The sequence below is a fragment of the Cnephaeus nilssonii genome (assembly GCF_951640355.1).
Source record: "Cnephaeus nilssonii genome assembly, chromosome: 10".
Lineage (NCBI taxonomy): Eukaryota > Metazoa > Chordata > Mammalia > Chiroptera > Vespertilionidae > Cnephaeus > Cnephaeus nilssonii.
The window spans coordinates 22,009,190-22,029,035 of NC_137081.1; the positions used below are offsets into that span (position 1 = coordinate 22,009,190).

General features: G+C 51.7%; 2 protein-coding genes across 2 annotated transcripts in view; both read right to left on the reverse strand.

Annotated features, from left to right (window-relative positions):
* CFAP65 (cilia and flagella associated protein 65) overlaps positions 1 to 7,208 on the reverse strand; it is a gene marked incomplete at both ends in the record, with an annotated part of 40,472 nt that extends 33,264 nt beyond the window's left edge. The window contains one exon of the mRNA XM_079783118.1: positions 7,187 to 7,208. Coding sequence (XP_079639244.1) covers positions 7,187 to 7,208 — 22 coding nt within the window. The remainder of the gene's footprint in view (positions 1 to 7,186) is intronic.
* Positions 7,209 to 8,764: 1,556 nt separating this feature from the next.
* IHH (Indian hedgehog signaling molecule) lies at positions 8,765 to 15,263 on the reverse strand. The gene is made up of 3 exons (XM_079782555.1): positions 14,512 to 15,263; positions 11,828 to 12,089; positions 8,765 to 10,167 (listed from the first exon to the last, which is right to left on the reverse strand). Exons 1-3 carry the CDS (start codon positions 14,821 to 14,823, stop codon positions 9,509 to 9,511), a joined length of 1,233 nt encoding a protein of 410 aa, XP_079638681.1. The 5' UTR covers positions 14,824 to 15,263; the 3' UTR covers positions 8,765 to 9,508.
* Between the last annotated feature and the right edge of the window lie 4,583 nt (positions 15,264 to 19,846).

Below are 19,846 nucleotides of genomic sequence, written 5' to 3' on the forward strand. Positions count from 1 at the left end.
GAAAGCAAAGTAAGGAAATCTCTGAGACTGAATAAAAAGTAAAACAGAGAGATGCATACTTCTTTTACATTGGTGGGTGCAGCATAGTTAGTAATTAACAATTACAGCACATAGAGATGGTATTGGGGGAACAAGATAACAATGAGGGGGTCTGTGGTCTCATGCTCTGGTGTGAGGATTGTGCCTTCAGAGGTCTGGGAATGGAGATTACTCTGACATTTCAAAGGTATATCTTAGATGCAAAAAGAGACCCAACTTGGACTTTGCCCCAGGAGGTAAACAGCATGGAAAAGAGCATGGCAAAGAGTTGAGCCTGAGAATGGGAGAGGACGTCCCTGCAATCATGTCTTTAATTGATGTTTGCATTAGAAGCCTCCCTTTTCAGAACTCCAGAACCTATCTATATATATATATGAAAGCCTAAGCGACCATTCAACCGTTTGACCATTTGGCCAGTAGCTATGATGCACACTGACCACCAGGGGGCAGACGCTCAATGCACAGTCATGGAAACATGGAACAGACTGATGAATCTCAGAGAGAAGGGGGGAGGGACGTGGGAGGGAAGAAATTAACCAAAGATCTTACATGCATACTAGATGCCCGGTGCACGGATTCATGCACTGGTGGGGTCCCTCGGCCTGGTCTGCGGGGATCAGGCCAAAACCAGCAGTCCGACATCCCCTGAGGGGTCCCAAATTGCGAGAGGATGCAGGCCAGGCTGAGGGACCCCACCGGTGCACAAATCCGTGCACCAGGCCTCTAGTAGGAGATAATGGGTGCTGGGTCCTAGTGACTATATCCTTCATGGATCTAAAAAAGACAATGGGGGTGGTGTCATTTGGTTCAAGGTTATAAACAAAGGTGAGTGATAATTCAGGAAATTGACAAAGACCAGGATGTAGGAGAACGGGAGGAAGAAGGATGAGTAGGAGATGGACTCAAATCCTTCCAGTAGGAAGCTGGGTGTGGGGGTAATAAAGATAAAGCACACTCAGTGATTTGGGCTTCAGTGCACACACACAAAAGTATCTTTTCTAAGCGTTTTTTCCACACACATCCACACCACCCATCACTCGCTACCCGCAACTTCCATGACCATGGAATAGAGAAGACTCTGGTCTGAGAAGTCAGGCAGATCTGATATTAATCCTGACTCTGCCTCTTACTGGCTGTGGCTTTGGACAAGTCACATGACCTCTCTGAGCCTCACTTTTCTCATCTGCTAATTATCAAAAGGCTGGTGATAATTATCAAAAGGCTGGTGTAAGGACTGAGTAATCATGAATGTGTAAAGTACTTGACACATGCTAGACAACAAAGTTAGACACACACACACACACACACACACACACACACACACACACACACACACAGTCACTGATTGAATGGGAGGTCCCTATAAATAAACCACTTGGCCTGTGCACCCTCCTCTCTTACCACCTCCCAGCCTCTCTGCTGCACACTGGAGAGGTGAGAAGTTTTTCTCCTCTCCACATCCTCCTCTTGTTTCTCCAAGAAGGAGGCTGCCTTTCTGCTCCAGGGTGGAGAAAGACAAAAGGAGATGCCAGAGTAATCTGCAATCCAGATGGCAAGGCAACCCAGCTCTAGCACTTGCAAAACTCTCTCCCACCTTTCTCTCCCTGTGAATGACTCCATTTGGAGTGTTGGTTTGGAAATCAGGTCTTCATCCAAGGCATATTTAATTTACAGGAAGGAGATAAAGAGGTGAAATTAGTGGAATAAATATTCTAAGCCCAGACCAAGAGGTGGAGAGTGAGAGAAGACTGCAGCCAAAAGGGCCATTGGATTGGTTCAGGACTGGATCAAGGAGCAGGCATGGAGCACTCTCTGCATTAGAATGTCATGTTCCCCTGGAGCAGCAGGGGGTGGGGAGAGCATTAAGAGACTGATGGCACCTCCAGCCTGAAACAGTTACCATGGCACAAAACTAGCAGGAGTTTGAGGTAGGCTGCCATATGGCAAGAGAATTCAAAGAAAAGTGTTTTATTCTGCCTGGGACTGCCAAAGGGTTTTATGAGTCTCCTGTGCCAACCTAAGCCCCCTAGATAACTTCTCCTACTATTCTTCATCCCCACAAAAAGTAGCTAGACATGCAGGCCAATCGTAGGGAGATGAAGGGAAAAGGACCTAAGGTTTGATCCAGAAGACTTGAGTTCAAGTCCTGATTCTAGCATTTAGTAGCTGAGCAATTTCAAGCAAATGGTTAAACATTCTAGAACCTCACTTTCCACATCTGTAAAATGGGGATAAACAGGGGTAAAATATTTAACAATTGATAAGGTATGGGCATGACCTATGAGAAGGGGCCTTGGAACCAGACCAGAGTTCTGGGAGCCCACATTGTGCCAGGCCTTAACCCTTTAGTTGCTGGGTCATGGGGGAACCTGGGAGTACAGGGAGGGACTGAGAAAGCAGCCACCACAGCAGTGGAGGACTCGGTCAGTGACTATTTACCAACTAGTACCAAAGTATTTCCAGATTTCAATAATCAGTATAGTTATACTGAATACTATTAGTTGCAAGTTAGCCCTAAAGACAAATCCTACCTCACTGGCTTCTTTCCCCCTCTAATTCCTCCTCATTGGTGAAGGACCTGTTACCACATCTAACCGCTCTTTCCTTCTACTCTGAGCAGTGCTCCTTCTCAGTGTGAGACCTCCCAGCTGTCTTCCCTGCACCATCTCCTGCTGGCCCTCTAGCTCCAAGTCTTTCTGACCAGCACCATGGACAGCTCCTGATGACCAGCCCATCCTAAGCCATCCACTTCCTCCTGCCTTCTATCTCCTCTTTCCGCACCCACAGTGCAGAAACCTTGAGGTACGAACTAAATGAGGGACACCCCTGAGAAGACAGTGCAGTGGAGTGATTGAGAACAAGCTCTGGAGTAAAGCAGATTGGATTTGAATCCCAACTGCACCAGCTTTCAGCTATGATCTTGTTCTTTCCATAAGCAGGGAAAACTTTAACAGCTCAAAGGTTGTGAAATTTAAGTGGAATAAAATATTCAAAGAACTTAGCACAGGGCCTGGCTCATTACAGGCTCTGAATGAATGAATAACACCATTATTCTGTTACTTTCCATTCCATCTAATTCCTCAAACCCTTTTCTAATCCACTTCTGATCAGGGTCTTCTCTCAAGTAAAGGAGTCATGACCATTGGCTTCCTTTGAGTATGGAAGTTGGCTTGAACTTCATGTATGCTAAAGGAGACCATCTTTGACTGGTCTATGAGATTCTATCTTTTAGATGTTTTAAAAATTGTGAGTTAATTTTAAATATACATAAGAGTTACAAAAATAATACAGGGAGTCTCATAAACCCTTCACCCAACTTTCCCTGAGGCTAACATCTTACATGATCATAGATCATTTCTCAAAACTAAGAAGTTAATCTTGGTACAATAAATACTGTTAATGAAAGTATAGACTTTATTAGATTTCACAAGTTTGTCCACTAAAGTTCTTTTCCTGTTTCAGCATCTAATCCGGGATCCCACCTGTGCATTTCCTGAGTTTTCCTAGTCTTTCATGACCTTGACTTTTTTGAAGAGTACTGTCCATTATTTGTAAAATTTTCCTCAATTTGCGTTTATTTCTTATAATACAGTGAGGTGTCCATTATGGAGAAGCATATCAGAGAGGTGATATGCCCTTCTCAGTGCATTGTATCAGAGGGTACATGATGTCAATATGTTTTATTGGTTAACTTTGATCACTTGGCTAAAGTGGTGTCTGCCAGAATTTTCTACTGTAAATGTGCTATTTCCCCATCTTTATTAGATTTTGATCACTCCCATTTTGTGATTTTTCAGGATTATGAGTTCAAAACCAAGAAATTTGTCCTTGAACTAACCATTCCACCCCTGTACTCCCAATTACTCCCCAGAGCCACACCCATGTCCCATTATATGCCTGATCACTTTCCTCTGAATTTACTTGAGTTGGGCATTTGGAGGTGTGTGCAGAAGCCAGATGCAGATACACCTGAAGTTTAGTAGAGCAGCAGGGTGCTTCTAGTTTGTTTTCATGGACATTTTTGTCCAGGCCCTGAAAGTTTCTGCTTGCAGGGGTACTCTGGGAAAATGTGGCCAACAACTGTCCACAGGAATGTCCAGCTCTTTTCCAGTGTGTCCCTGATCTCTGAGCACTTTCTTCAACTTTCTTCAACTTCTACACTGGGTTTTTAAAAACCTCTAATAGCATTTTCTCCTACTTGGCCATGTATAACTTCTTGCTGGCCACTGGCCCAAATACATGAGCTTCCTTTCTTCCAGAAATTTCTTTATTCCTTCAAGAGTTTGCTATCATGAGAGATCCTGCCACCAGAACAGATACATAAATAACATTTTTCAATAAGTTGAGTGTGAAGAGATGTGTTTATCAACTCTTCCCTTTGTCTCCATCTCTATCTGCCCCAAGCTTAGTCAGTGTGCCTTCTCATGCTGCCCCTTTAGAAGATGAAGAGGCACTACACCTCCTCCAACCTCATGCAGGCTCTGTTTTAAAAAGCTTTTGTGTAAAAGTGTATTAAAGGCCCTGGATAGCATTAGAAAATGCCTTCATCAGTTCCCATTCCTTCTTTGCCCTTTATACAGTTTACTATTACTGTGTAAGAAATTATTCCAAACTTCAAGGTTCTAAATAATCATTTTATTTTGCTTATGCATTTGTGCGTCAGGAATTCAGGAAGGGTGTGGCCAGGAAGCTCTCACTTGGAGTCTCTCATGCAGTTGCATTCAGAAGTTGGTCAGGCTGCAGCCATCCAAAGGCTCCATGAGGCTGGTCATCCAAGATGGTGCCCTCACATGGCTGAAAGTTTGTGCCGGCCATCAGCTGGGCACTCACTAGGCTGTGGATGGGAACACCAATCTATAGTTGCTTCAGCTTGACAATCTCAGGGTAGAACCAAGAAGAAGCTACATGGCCTTTCCTAGCCTCAGGCCAGATTCAAGGAGAGAGGAGAGTCAAATAATTGAGGACTTATTTTAATAATTGCCACTCCCACCAAAATGAGATTTTCTTATAGTATCTAGAACCTTATTCCTCCAAAACCACTTTCCCTCACAGGTTCTTGGCCACCCCCAGCCTCATCAGATCTTTTAGGCTGATGCTGGGAGTGACTTCCTCCCATCTTTCTGGGATGATGACTTGTCAGTTCCTGCCTCCCTCAGTTGCTGCTGCAGGGGACTTGGGTTCTGGTTTCAACTACTGTGCCACCATGGGAAAGTGACTTCACCTCTCTGGGCTTCTGGACTTTACCTTTCTGCAAAGTAGGAATTAGGAACAATTTCACTTTGCAGACTGTTAGGATTTAAAAAGATACTGTAAATTGCAGACCTAGCACAATTGATGCTCCTGATTGTGGAATAAATAACTATGGGTGAGTCATTTTTCCTCTTGGAGACTTAGTTCGTTTATCTCTAAAATGGGGATAATCCCCTTAGCCTGCTTCCCCATCCAGATGAGAGGTCTTAAATGAACAAAGGGAGGGTCAGCCCAGAGGTTAAGGCTTCCAGACCCAAACCTGGGCAGGAAGCATCCTGCATTTATGCCAGTCTGAGGGGAGTTCAGTGTGTGTGCAAGGCAGCCTGGGTGTGGTTTGGGGCTACTGTTGGCCTGACTCAGCCTTATCAGGTCTGGGCTGGCCACAGCTTGTCCCAGTGGAACAAAGAGGCTTTGAGAACCAAGCTGGGGTATGGGATGTGGGGCCAAGCCCCGGGAGGTGCATCCCACCCAGAGGGCAGAGCAGGGTTGGGGGAGCTGCCACCACGAAATCCAGACATGCTGCATACCCTAGCATGCCCCATGCACAAGGGTCTCTGGGTGCCAGGCCAGAAGAGTTGCCTTTTCTAGTTAGATCTCCTCAGGGGACGTTTTTAAATGGAGAGGTGCCTATTTCCAGTTCCCACACCTGAGCTGCTGTGTTAGCAGCAGGCCTGGTTGCCTAAAGGATTGGTGCATTGGGCTCAGCCTTTCGCAGCACAGCACCATTTACTGCCAGATGCCATCTGCGGGCAGGCAGCACCTTCAGGCTGTGTTGCTGAGATGAGGGAGTGCAGGCCCACATGGCTTCAGAAGAGCCATGGCCAAGGTGATTGGGTCTTTCCAAACACAACAGAGGACATGCAAGGACAACTTGGGGATGGGGATCTGAGGAGAGGCCTCTGCCCAGGGTGCAGCGGCCTCTCTGTGGAGGTAGTCTGCCCAGCTGCTCCAGAGGCCTCACAGCCAAGGTGGGATCTCAGGCTTAAAAACCTGAAATTGACTTGGGCCCTTTACTCACTCTTTTTTTTTTTACAGAGAGGAAGGGAGAGGGATAGAAAGCTAGAAACATCGATGAGAGAGAAACATGGATCAGCTGCCTCTTGCACACCCCCTACTGGGGATGTGCCCGCAACCAAGGTACATGCCCTTGACCGGAATCGAACCTGGGACCTTTCAGTCCGCAGGCCGACGCTCTATCCACTGAGCCAAACCGGTTTTGGCCCTTTACTCACTCTTACTGCTCATCCAAATGGGCTTCAAGTCCTGGCCATTTTCCTGCCAAAATGTCTACAATCCGTTGCCTTTTTCTGACCCCACGGCCACCTCTTCAGTCCAGAAGTTAGTGAACTTCTTTACCCAGTATATAGATCCTGCTTCCATAGCTGCCTTCTCTGGTCTGTCCTCCACACTGCAGCCGGGTGAGCTTTCTGAAACAAACTAGTTGTAAGTTCTCCCAGCTTCAACCCCTACAGGTGTTCACCAAGCCCTCAGGATAAAGTCCAAATGCATGGAACACAAGGCTCTGTGTAACCTAACTGCCACCCACCTGTCTACCTCAGCTTTGCCAAACCCACTTGCATGGAACAGCTTTGCAATGCTGACCTGGTGGTGGTTCCTTCAAACCCCCATCCTCACTCAAGCCTGAAAGCCTTTGCACTTACTGTGTCCTCAGCCTGGATCCCTTTCTTTAGGCACCTGCCATGCAAACACCTCCTTGCCCTCCCTGCATAGTCCTCATCTCCAGGACATTTTCCTAGCTCCAGCCTCTCTGTGGCACTCCAATAGCCCCTGTAAGGATGTCAGGCACAGCACTCAGCACATGGCATGGACATCCCTCTCCCTGTGCTGCTCCCTGCCATCCAGTTCATTGAGAGCAGGGACTGCCTCTTTTCCTCACTCTGGCGCAGCGCCTGACACATGGTGTCCAGTAAACAATGACTAAAGGCTACAACTGTGAATGAAGGTTACAACTGTGGATGCAGCAGCCTTGGCCAAGGACTGAGCACCAGCCACGCTTTGGATCAGTAGCTGCCTGGGCCTAGGCTCTATGATTGACCTTCCATTGGGCCTTGGCATCGTACAGAGGTTGGGGCAAGCTGGGTTCTGGAGGGAGGGATTCGGGGCCATCACACTGCAGAGGTGGAGGGTGACTTTTTAGGTTGTTTCTCCTGGTCTCCCTGCTCACATAGTTTCCTCACACCTGAGGCCAGGATTCCCAGAAAAGTTGCAGGTCTCCACCTTCACTCCAAGTTGCATAGATTCAAATCCTGCTTGTCACTTGTTGTATCATCTTGAGCAAGTTACTAACCTCCCTGTGCTTCTGTGTTCTCATTTGGAAAATGGTAATATTATAGTATATACCACAGTGGGCTGTTATGAAAATTAAATGGGTGCTTCATGTGAAGCACTTAAAACAAAGCCTGGCAATGGGGAATCTTCATTAAATGATAGCAGCTTTTATTCATTATAGCCTTGTGGGGGCCTATTCCCCCAGATGACACAGTTCCCAGAGGAATGATGTTTTCTCTGGAGTTTTCCTCTATGGAGATGGGGATTGGTAAGATAAGAATCTGAGCAGTCACCCCAGCACAGTAATCTCTGTAGGAGGTTAGAACCTTGGCAGTCGTATGCTCTAACAACCAGCTCACCACAGTGTGAGGAACCCTAATTTGTAGCATACACCAATTTCCATGGTATAAATAGTCCCACCATGGCCTATATCAATTGGCTCATGAAGTTCCTGAAAATTTAACAATTGTACCACTGAGCCTGGGAATCGGCTAACCTGTAGTGAGCACAGGGCCCCACCTTCACCCCAAGATTGGTCTTTTGGGCAGGGCTGGCAAAAGTATCATTCTGTTTTGGCAATGAACTGGGCCTTGGGCCATCTGCCATGTTTGGAGTGTTTGTAAAAGTAAGTTCCTGGGCCATCACTCTGGATCTATTAAAGCAAAATCTTGGAAGGAGGGCCAAGAATAATTTTTAACAAGCTGCCTAGGTGACTCTGAGGTTTTAGAACTTCCAGGTTAGGGACCCCTGATTTATCCAAGAAGTCAGAAGGCAGATGTGATGTCTCCAGAATAATTTCACGCCATGGTCCATGATCACAGTGAAGAGTCAGAAACCCAGGCCCCAGGAAAGACTTGAGTCAGCAGGGAAAGCACTGTGACTAGAGGTGATGGTCTAGATGAGCAAAGTGACCATGAACTAGTTACCTCACCTCTCTCTCTGGTCCAACCTTGGGGTCAGCATGCTAAGGCCTGTCCTGGCATGAACACAGCTTTCTTTTGAGACTTTGCAGAGCTTTGATGAGAAGGGACCTGCAGAGGGGGTGGAGTACTGGAGGTTCTGTCCTCAGGGGAAGGTGAGCCTATCCCTAGACAGGACCACCCCTGACTCCAGACTATGCAAGTATTGAACCCAGTCAGCATTCTGGACTCTATGGCTCTAACAACTTAAATAATTTTTATTACAAAAGGAAGAAAAGACCAAAACATCCCTCAAATTCTCCCATGGGCTTCCCCCTTGGCGCCAATAAATAAGGTGGGGGAGACTGACCAGAGGAGGGGGAGTCATGGTTCAGCAGAAGAGGGAGCTTAGCCTGGGCAGCGGTGGGAAGGACATCCAGCCCACTCCCCTGTCCCGGGCACTACGGTCACATTGGCTGGAACACAGAACTCTGCCCACTGACAGCAATAGTCTCTGGGTGTGTCCCAAGGAGTGTGGCCAGGGAGGAAGAACATGTCTCAGGATGGCCAGGATGGCTGCCCCACCCTGCAGCCTTCTCAGTTCCAGGCAGCATTGAGTCCAGCCAGCTCCCTGCTGGCTCCCAGGGAATCTAGCAGCATCAACTGAGGTGCAAGCCCACCAAAGGGGGGCCAAAGACAGATGGAATGGGCTCTCCCCATTGAGGGAGGCAGGTATGAAAAATCGTAGTGAGAGCTGGCTGGGTTGGGACCCACTGTGCAAGTCTAGAGGTCTATAGTTAGAAGGACAGACCACCCCCTTGCCAGCTCAGCTTGCAGCTCTGTCACTACACCAAGATGGTGGTGGAGGACTCTGGCATTGCCCAGTCAAGTCTCAATGGTATATCTCTGTAGGGGAGGCAATGGTGGGATCCATTACCCCCGCTCAGGTCTCTTACAGGGCCAGTGCCCTCCAGGTAGGAAGGCCTTTGGATCCAGTTGGGCAGTTCCGGGAGGACAGTGGAGGGATCTTTTCAGCTCCCTGGCCCGGCCATGCCCAGTGAGTGAAAGCTGCTCTCTTCCAACAAGAGCTGTCCCAGGCGGTAGAGCAGCTGGGGGTACCAGTGCACACCCTCCCCCAGGGTCCAGCTGCCCCACGTCAAGCTGTGAAACAGTCGAAAGGGCCAGAAGGCCAAGTGAGCCAGGCGGTGGTCAGCCACGGCCGCGAAGCAGGAGGCCACCACATCCTCTACCACCAGCGTCCCGTGCCTCGTTAGTGGGGCATAGGCCCCAAGGGCAATATGTGTGGAGACAGCTGCCACTCGGGCAGGCTGCAGGCCTGGCACCCCAGCCACCAGCACATACTGGCCAGGCTGCACTTGACTGGCAAATGTGGCCTGGAAGTGGGCCGCTGGTTCTGTGTGGTTGTTGGCAGTGAAGAGCAGATGGGCAGGTGTGAGTGCCAGGCGTCTCGGGGGGTCCTGGGTCTCGATGACCTGGAAGGCCCTCAGCTTATCTGGCTCACGATCCAGGAAAATGAGCACATCGCTGAAGGTGGGGTTCCCATCCTCCCCCATGGCCAGCACCCGGTCTCCTGGCCTCACAGCTGACAAAGCCACACGTGCCCCACTCTCCAGGCGCACCTGGGCTCCAGCAGGGAAGCAGCCGCCTGTCTTGGCAGCAGCTGAGTGCTCTGTGGGAAGAAGGGACATGAAGGTGTTACTACTGTGGAGCTCAATTCCCAGTCATAGCACCCTTCCCAAGCCCAGCCAGTGCTCCCTCTTGCTCCCAGAGAGTCCCCATCACCATATCCTGGCTCCTATCCCCACTTCCCATGCAGCCTTGAACCCATTCCAACACACAATGTGATCTCCGCTCTTCCCCCCAGTCTAATCCTTTGCCAATGAGAGGAGCATATTGTGGCTCCAGTGAGTGAGAAGGAAAAGGCCATCCTGAAGCCCAGATGCAGCCCCCATCTGTTTTCAATCCCGACAATGTTGTGCAGCAGTCAGGGAGGTCAGAGGTCAGCTGAGCCAGGCAGTGGTCAGCTGTGATTGACACCCAGAAAGCTGCAGCCTCATGGAGAAGGTGAGTCACTTAGCTCCTCTGGGGTCTAAATGTGCCATTATTTCTCACTCCCCCAATGGTGCCCTCTCAGACTGACATGCCAAGTTCTGTGCCAGAGCTGGCCCTTGGAGTCTATGTGGAAGTGAAAGGAAGATCAGCTGTGGGGTGAATATAGACTCCAGGGAAGCCTGGCTCAGTGGCAAGGGTAAAATCACTGTCTCAATTCATGTGCTGGGTACTTATGCAGGAACAGGACACAGTGGCATCAGTGGGTGGGATGGAGAACAGTGTTTGGGGGTCAGGAATAAGGAATGGAAGTGGCTTCTCTGGGAGCTGGCACCGGGCCAGTATTTGCAGGTGAAGGGTGGATGTGACTTGAAACAGATACCGTGGGCAAGAAAGTGGAGAAGGGCAGTGTGGGGGTGGGGTGGGGTCACCCCTGTGGGCCAGGTGGGATCAGGAATAGTAAAAGGGGCCTGGTCTCCGTGTGCAGGGTCTGTGCATGTGACGATGCCTGGTACCAGCACGGAGGGCTGAGCCTGCAGCCCTGGGGCCAGGAAACATTTGAAGCATCCATGACTGGATTCAGTGTGGTGACGGGGATGCTGACAAGATTTGAGAGAGGGGCAAGGCCCCAGTGCCTGCCAATTCGGATCAACAAGGCGGCAAATCTGGGAAAATACACTTTATTGAGTCCACTCTGTTTATTCTGGCCCTCATGGTTGGCTTTGCCCCAAAATGCCCAGTTTCAGGGCCCTGAGGGAGAGATGGGGATGCCTGCACCCCCTGGGAAGAGCACGCATAGTGCCCTAAAGGGCCTGGCCTGCAGCCCCGTTGTAGGTTCTGAACCTCTGGGTTCCTGGTTCCTGGTCAGACTTGCTGATGTCTGGGCAGCCCTGGCCCCTGCCCCCCACCCCACCCCACCCGCCTCATTCTGCACCAGGCTGGGTGGGGAGGCTGTCTCTGTCACAGCCTGGGTTCCACATCCGCTCAGCTCGCTGTCTCGAACCTCCTGCTGCAGGCCCTGGACTGTGGACCTCAAGGTCAGCACCCAGCAGCGCCAGGACAGGGCCCTGTCTCACTAGGCTCCCAACATAGACACTACCAGGCACGGGAGGAGCAAACGGTCACAAGCGGAAGCGGGGAGCGCCGCCGACGTCCTCTTTCCCGGGGTTCCCGCCTCCATCCCCGGGAGGGTCTCTTCTTCTCGGCCCCAGCGGGCCCTGCGCCGCCTGCCCACGCCCTGCGGCCCCGGCCCCGGGCCCAGTCCCTCGGCAGCGGCTCACCGGACTTGACGGAGCAATGCACGTGGGCCTTGGACTCATAATACACCCAGTCGAAGCCGGCCTCCACTGCCAACCGCGCCAGCAGTCCGTACTTATTGCGGTCGCGGTCCGACGTGGTGATGTCCACTGCGCGGCCTTCGTAGTGCAGCGACTCCTCCGAATGGTGCCCGTCCTCGTCCCAGCCCTCAGTCACTCGCAGCTTCACGCCGGGCCACTGGTTCATCACCGAGATGGCCAGGGAGTTCAGGCGGTCCTTGCAACGCTGCGAGAGGAAAGCGCCGCGTTAGGGGGAGGAGCTGGCCCGCGTGCAGGTGGAGTCGTAGCGTCGCTCTCCCAGCGCAGCCGCTGGAGGTGGGAAACCGGGAAGGGGGCCCTCTTGCTCTCTCTTTGGAACACGGAGCCCTAACTTACTTCCCTTATAGCATTAGCATCGGCTGCCCCACGGACCTGGACCGCACAGTGACGCCACAGAGCTGAAGTGCGTGGCAAGCCCTATCCCCTTAGGGCTCCTTCCTCGGATAAGGGGCCCCTCCCTTCCCTGCCCCGCTCGGTACCAATTCCTCCACAGCCTACACCTTTCCAACGCCCAGTCCCTCTGTTTCACGGAAGCACCGGAGACCAGGGACGGCCTGCTACCTGGAGGGGCGGAAGCGGCCTGCGGCGGGCCTGCTAGGCGTGCAAGGCCAGAGATGCCCAGTAGGTGTCACCGTAGCCTCAGGGCTGAGGCCCGGGGACACCAGCCCCGGAGGCGCGGCAGGTGCGGAGACCCAGCAGCATGGGGGTGTGTTGGAAGGGAATCCCGGGCATACCTGGATCCCTCGGACACCACAAAGCATTCCTGATGGGACCCTCTTATGTCCAAAACTTGCCCGCACCCCTGCCGAAGTAGGGCAGCCCTGTAACCAGAAGTTGGCAGAAGGACTAGTGCCCGGCCTGGCCCTATTAAGAGCGACGCGGAGCGTCTCCGGCTACCAGGGTCTCCGCGGGGTTGATAATCTTAGGTAACGTCCCCCGAGCCCAGAGTCCTCCGCGCCTCGGCGCTGCTCCCGTCTGGGAAGGGACTCCAGAAATCGAACTTCTAATCTCAGGGAGCCGCCTCCACGCTCCGCCTCACATGGGGTGGGAATAGAGCCGCGCCCGCGGGAAGGACGGGAGAGATCACCTGTCTGTGCTGACTCCCCGCGTGCCTGCAGCCCAAGGGACCCTGCAGTTGACTGGGGGGAGGGGCCGGCCACAGAGGGGGCCCTTCCACAGTCCTTGACTCTGAAGTTCGACGTGCCGCCAGGCGTGGGTAGCCCCGGTCTCAACCTACCCCCACCCCGCAGAGCCCGGCCCCACAGACCCTTGGACTCCGTCTCCCAGGAGCCAACAACGTTTACAGCCCAAGGCCCGTAGTCCTCCTTGGCGGGCCAGCTAGCTGGGGCGCTCACTGCCCCAGGAGGGAGCTCCGTGTGCTCTCGCCTCCAGGCTTCTAGCCTCCCACCTGTGTTCTCTGGCGGCCCCTGCTCTCCGCCTCTCTCTCTCCCGCCACCCCCCGCCCCTTCGGGTCCAGAGCCGGGGCGCGCGCTGTCAATGATTGCCCAGCCCGTGGCCCGGATCCTTATCTGCATTCCTCTGCGCCCAGCCCGGCCCGGCCACCAGCCAACCTTCGCCCCGACACTGGCCGGCCAGCCCCGGCGCCAGGGCGCATGCCGAGGGCCGTGGTCGAGCTGCTTTTCCTAAAGCACTTACAACGTGGGCTGCCTGCCTGCGGGGTGTAGGGGGGCGAGGGGGGAGCGCTGAGCAAGGGGACGTAGGTCTCTTCCCCTGCGGACCGGGTTGCAGTGAAGAAAGCTTGCGTCTCCCCCCAATCCCGCCCCCCCCCCCCCCCCCCGCCCTCCACTCGCCCAGCGCTTGTGCTGAGCACTGGTCCCAGCATGCAGAGACTAACTTTAGCTCTACTCCCTGCCTCCCCGGCACCCAAACCCTCCCTTGCAACCCAACCCGTTCCCACCAGCAAGCCCAGGGGTCCCCCAAGTTCGGCCCCAGCGCCCAAAGGCCCCCGTCCCCCACCCTTCAACCGCAGGGGCGCCTCTCAGCTCTCTGCACAGCACAGACACGTGGGCTCGCCCGGCAAGTTCTCTTTCCCACCTTCACCTTCCTCGCTGTTCCTTAACCCCAGACCTCAGCGGGGGCAGCGCATCTAACCCGCCAGGCGCAAACCTCCCGGACAGGAGCTGCCACCTCCACAGCGACCGCGAGTGGAGGAAAGGAGCTGCTTCGCCTCGGGGTGCCGAATGGCTTCTAAATGAAAGAGGCGCAGCCGTGCGGAGGGTTAGGCCAGGAAGTACCGCGTGGATCCCGGTGGCGCAGGAGGCAGCCAGATCGAGGTGCCTCCGGGTGCCGCGTATGACCCGAGCTGCCAGCGCGCCGGGGCAGAGGGGCCGTGGCCAACCGGCTGGGTTGTGGCGCTCGGCAGCAGGGAGCTCTTCTCATAGCCCTCGGCACGATCGATGGGGGATGCCGACACGCCTGCCGGGACCCCTGGCTGTCCCAACTGGGCAAGAAGCGGCTGGGTTTGGCGAGAGGGGCAGGTGCCAGGGGGCGTGCCAGCCAGTGGAGCAAAAGTGCCAGGGAGGGCGGATAGGGCCGGGCAGGTGGCGGTGCTTGGGCAGTGGCGCCCTGGGAGGGCGGGTCGCGCTCACCTGGGTCATGAGGCGGTCGGCGCCCGTGTTCTCCTCGTCCTTGAAGATGATGTCGGGATTGTAATTGGGGGTGAGCTCCTTGAAGCGCTCCGAGCTGCGCGCGATCTTGCCTTCATAGCGCCCGCTGGCGCCCAGGGTCTTCTCGGGCACGTTGGGGCTGAACTGCTTATAGGCGAGCGGCACAAGCTTGCGCGGCGGCCGCCTGCGGCTGCCCACCACCCGGCCCGGCCCGCAGCCCCGCGCCGCTGGCACCAGCAGCAGCAGCAGAAGCAGGCAGAACCGCAGTCGGGGCCGGAGCCGGGCGGGAGACATGGCCGGGAGCCCGGGAGAGCGGCGGGCGAGGGCGCTTGGTGGGCTGATGGGTGGGCTGGTCGACCCGGGCCCTAAGGGGGCTCAGGCGTCGGGGTGGCTTCGGGGGGCTCCAGGTGGGGGCGCCATGGGCTGCGCGGCGTGGCGCAGGGCCGGCGGGACTCAGGTGCGGGGCGGGGGCCCGGGGCCCTGGCTGGTGGCGGCGCGCTGTCCCCCTCGGCGCCTCGACTCTGAGCTGCCCGGCTCGCCCGCCGCCAATAAATAGGCCGGCCCGTTTGTTTTGGCAACGCGGCGGCGGCGGGGGGCGGCGGACGGCGGGGCTGCGGGCCGCCGGGCTGGGCTGGGTTGGCCGGGCCGGCGGGTTGGCGGGCCCCGCGGTTAGCACCCCGGCCCGGCGGTCAGGCGGCTCGGGCGGAGCGGGAGCTGCTGCTGTCTGCGGCGCAGCCCGGGGCCGAGTGAGAGGGGAAATGGAAGAGATCCGGGCGCGGGCCCCGCGCAGACCGCACCCTGCCCATGTCCCTGCCTCCTGTGTGCTCGACAGCGAACCTGCAACAAGGGCAGCGCAGCCTCCTCCCCCTCAGGCGGGCGGCCCCCGGCACCAGCCAGCCCTCGTCCTGCTCGCTCCGCCACCGCGAGTCCACCAGCCCGCCCGCTGCCCTCAGCGCCCCCTGCGCTGCCTGAGTTTGCCCTCCCCGCCCGGACGCGCCCCACCCCGCCTTGGCCTCGCCTCTGGGCTCCCCGCGGCTCCGGGGTGCCCCGCCAGGCGCAAACCTCCCGGACAGGAGCTGCCACCCCCACAGCGACCGCAACCCACGGCGCGGCCGGACGCGAGGGGCGGGGGGCAGTGGCCGGACCGCACAGCCGCCTACGGTGTCCCCTGCGGGGAAGTAAACCCAAAAGGCAGGAGGCCGCTGGTAACCTGGTGCCCCACCCTGGCGCAGGAGACGCGCCCTCTCAGCCGCCGTTTGTGAAGCTGGGAATGCTGTTAAAAGAAGCAAGATGAAATGGCAAAGGGATACGCCAAGGTGTAGAGAAGTGCAGCCAACATAGTGACATCAACAGAATACCAAAGAAACCCCGACTGGCCACCATAAAGAGGGGCAACACAGGGGGCTTGCTAAGAATGCAAAAAAAAAAAAAAGAAAAAAAAGAAAAGCCAGTGGCATACACTACAGGAGCTGCTAAATAATTACTCTCTTCCTTCTACTTTGCAAATTAACAAGGACAGAGAATATGTAGAGGCAGCTGGAGAAGTAAACATGGGTTGTGTGTTTATTTTAATATGCCATTCAGGAAAGCTGAATGAATTAGGTTTCATTCTGCTAAAACAAGAAAAGGCAAGTATGTAAAACACACACACACACACACACACACACACACATACACACAAACTACATATATGATTTAGTTGTGTATATTCTACAAAGTCAATAGCAGTAGAAATAAAAGGCTGAGCAATTAAAAGGTTTAAAAATTCTCATTCCCAGAATATGATACAACAGGTACTTATGTGCCCGATACATGGAAACTATTAGATATTATTACTTGCAATATTTAATTTAAACTCACAACCCCAAATGAGCTAATATCCCCAGGTTACAAGTGAAGATTTTGAATTTCAGAGAGGATAAGCAACCTGCCCCTGGGGATTCCACTGGGGGTAGGGAGGGACCCCAGAGCAGATATATTGGCCCTCTCTCTGTGCAGCACCCACTCATTCAGTACAGCTCGGGTTTGGGGCTAAGATGGCTTTTCGCAGATGTACTCACATTTCCTCTAGATCAATTTTGTGAACACAAATTCAGAATGGGGAGGGACTCACTCAAGATAAGGTTTAGCCCAAGCACTTCATATCACAGAAGAGGACTGAGGCTTACAGCAGGGAATTTAGGATGGCTCCACCAGGGGTGGCATGGCATGTGTCTTTGGGAACAAAATGGATTGTTTCTTTTCCTCCCCTTTTGCCCATACTTCCTACCCACGCCTCATTCATTCTCACGTTAGCATTCAGATTCTATGTCTCTGACTCACAGATCACTCTAATGTTGCTTCTTTTCCTTGAAAGCTTTCAGAGTGCTTTAATTTATGTTTTCCAGGGTTTAAGAATGATCCCTGCAATATCCCCCTCCCCTCCGATTTCTGGGACAGACCATGCAGCCAGCTCAATACCTCTTCCAGTCCATACAGACAGGAGCTCCCTATTTTGATGGCGTTCCAAAAGAGAAAATCCTGTAGGGTTGCAAGGTCACCTAGCCCAGTCTTTTATAATCATTTTCTATACAACTTTTGCCTCAAGTTCAATCTTTCCTTCTTCCTCCCTCTCTAATGCAAATTCATCTCCTTTCTTCTTTTTCTGGCCTTAGCAACTAGGGCTATTATCCTGTTTGTTCTCTCCTACCCATGGTCTTGAAGGGTTGTTAGATTCACTTTCAATCTTCTTTTCTCCAAGTGAAAGACTATTTCTTTAAGATCCTCTCAGAAGTTCTCCTTTATAATGATTTATTAATTTTGCCTTTCTTGCTCTTTATTTCTCCTCTTAAACTGTGGTCTTCTTGAATACAAATCTCTGGTAAAGATTGGATCAGTGTCAAATAAGAATTACTTATGCAGTGCTGATGTAGTTTGGATGAGGCTACTTCTGCAGCTGCACGACCTTGGTTTAGATTGTACTGCACTAAACTTAGACTCTCTTCGATCTGACGGTCTTTGGAGCAGTGATAAGGGTGTGTACTGGGAGAAGCAAACGGAGCTAACATTGACCAAATCTTTTCTATTACAGATGCTTTTAAACACTTAGTAAATCTTCACAATAACTCTCTGTACACAGTAATTATTATTCTCATTTTACAGATCTACAACTCTGGAGCTTTAGTAGTAAAGTAGCTTGCCTGTGATCACACAGTTAAGATTTGAACCTGGAGATTTTTTACTCCAAAGCTATAGTCTCTTCTCAGGACACAATGGTGGTTCAAGAGCTGAAGCTCAAATTTAGATCAACATCAGTGAATATCCTTCAGCAGAGGAAGGGGGAGAGGAAGTGAGAAATTAGAAGCATCATACCTTCTACAGCAGTGACCCTGCAGCACTGTTAATCCAAGTTGGGCCTAAGAACCCTGATCATTTCTTGGCTGCCTATGTTCTTAGCTGTTTAGTAGATGTGTGGTAGCTTTTGAATTGGGCCAATCCATTAGATCTATCAAATAAAGTCTGGCTCTCTTTTTGGTCACTTTCAGGCTCTTGTCAGCAGGGAACCTGAGGAACTGAGGCATCCACTCTGGAGGCACCAAAGGCCTGGGGTCTGGGCAGAGGTGGCAGGGCCTGATCAGGGCACCTGATTTGGGTCCTGGGCCAACTGGTAAAATCACTTTTCTGCTCTCACTTTTAGAGCTCTGTTCTCCTCAAACATCTCTATTTTGAAGAGAACAAAGTAAAATATATTTCTTTGGATAACATGATTAACTTTTTTTGTTGTTGTTTACAAAAGTGAAAGTTGGACAAATAGGTTGGAAGAAAAGGGAGGGAGGAAAATACACTATAGAACCTGATAATTTAACATCTGTTTAGTAGACCACCACATTAGTATTTTCAGTCAATCTTGACTGTAACAATCTCATACAAATATAGTGTACATACAGTGATGTATTCATATATACATAAATATATATGTTATGTATATATTCACATACACACTAAGTCCATACTTCTATATTCAACTAGTCTTTTTTCTCCTAATTCTGCCATTTGACCAAATCAATCCACTCTAAATCCATGGGTGCTGAGCCACAACCAAACAAGCTTCAGTAATGTGGTCAGAAAAATATACTCCCATGACTCAGTGCACAGCAGCTCTGGCCAGTAGAAAGAGCGCTAGGCCTGGAGTCGGCAGATCTGTGCCTGAACACTGTCTTTGAGACCATCAACCTGTGTGGCCTTGGGTAAGTCATGCGACTTCTCTAAATTTTCGTTTTCTCATCTATAAAGTGAAAATTAATATCACCTACCTTGTGGGGTTGTTGAGAGGATTAAAGTACAAGCTGTAAAGTACAAATCGCATGTATAATTCATTTTTATTCTCTGCTGGGTCCACTAGAGGCAGCCTATTACCCATCTAGGAGGCTCATATATGTTCTCCCTAAAACAGTAGTGGGGATTCGGAGGCTCTACTTCTTTCTATTAGGGAGCATCTACCGTGTACAAACGAGTATTATAGGTACATAAGGATAGAAAATGCAAACAGAAAAGTAGAAGACACAGTTGTTGTCCTCAAGGAATTCATCATTTACGCCTAAGGATAAATCATGAAAATAAAAGGCAGTTACAAATCCATAAATGCCACTCATTAGTGAGTACAGAATAATGTATTACAAATCAGATAGGTTAATAGATAAGCTGAACTTGGTCTAGAAGAATATGGAATTAAGAAACGTATGCCTGATGATGTATGCTTGAAACTAATATAATATTGAATGTCAACTGTAATTTTAAAATTTTAAAATTAAAAATAAAAAGAAACGATGAGCTGGGATGAGATCTCTTGCAGGAAAAGTCCATTTTGAAGGAGGAAAAGAAATGACTGACAAGAATGAAGAAGATCCACAGAAAAGGGCAGTGGTCCAAGCAAAGATGATGGCACTAGTAATGATGAAGAGCCACGCTGGATGATCTAGTAAAGGGGAGAAACCCTAATATCATCTGATGTAACCTTCATGAAAACCGGATGCAGTTGACACCATTACCTTCATTTTATGAATGAGAAACTGAGGTGCAGAGCTTGTCAGTAAGGAAACTGAAGTTGGAATCCAGGCTTGTTTAACTCCATAATAATCAGTATCTTGGTGAGTGATTCCTAGGACAGGCATGCTGGGCTGTTGACCTTTGTTCAAGTCACTCATTTTCTCTCTACATCTAGGGAACTCTTCTGTTATCTTCATCTTGGGCTTTTAAGACTTCAAACTCTATTTGACTGGCCTCTTCCCCAGCTGGTTGGGTGCACTCTTAACTTCTACTTTGGATTTTTTAAGAAGTT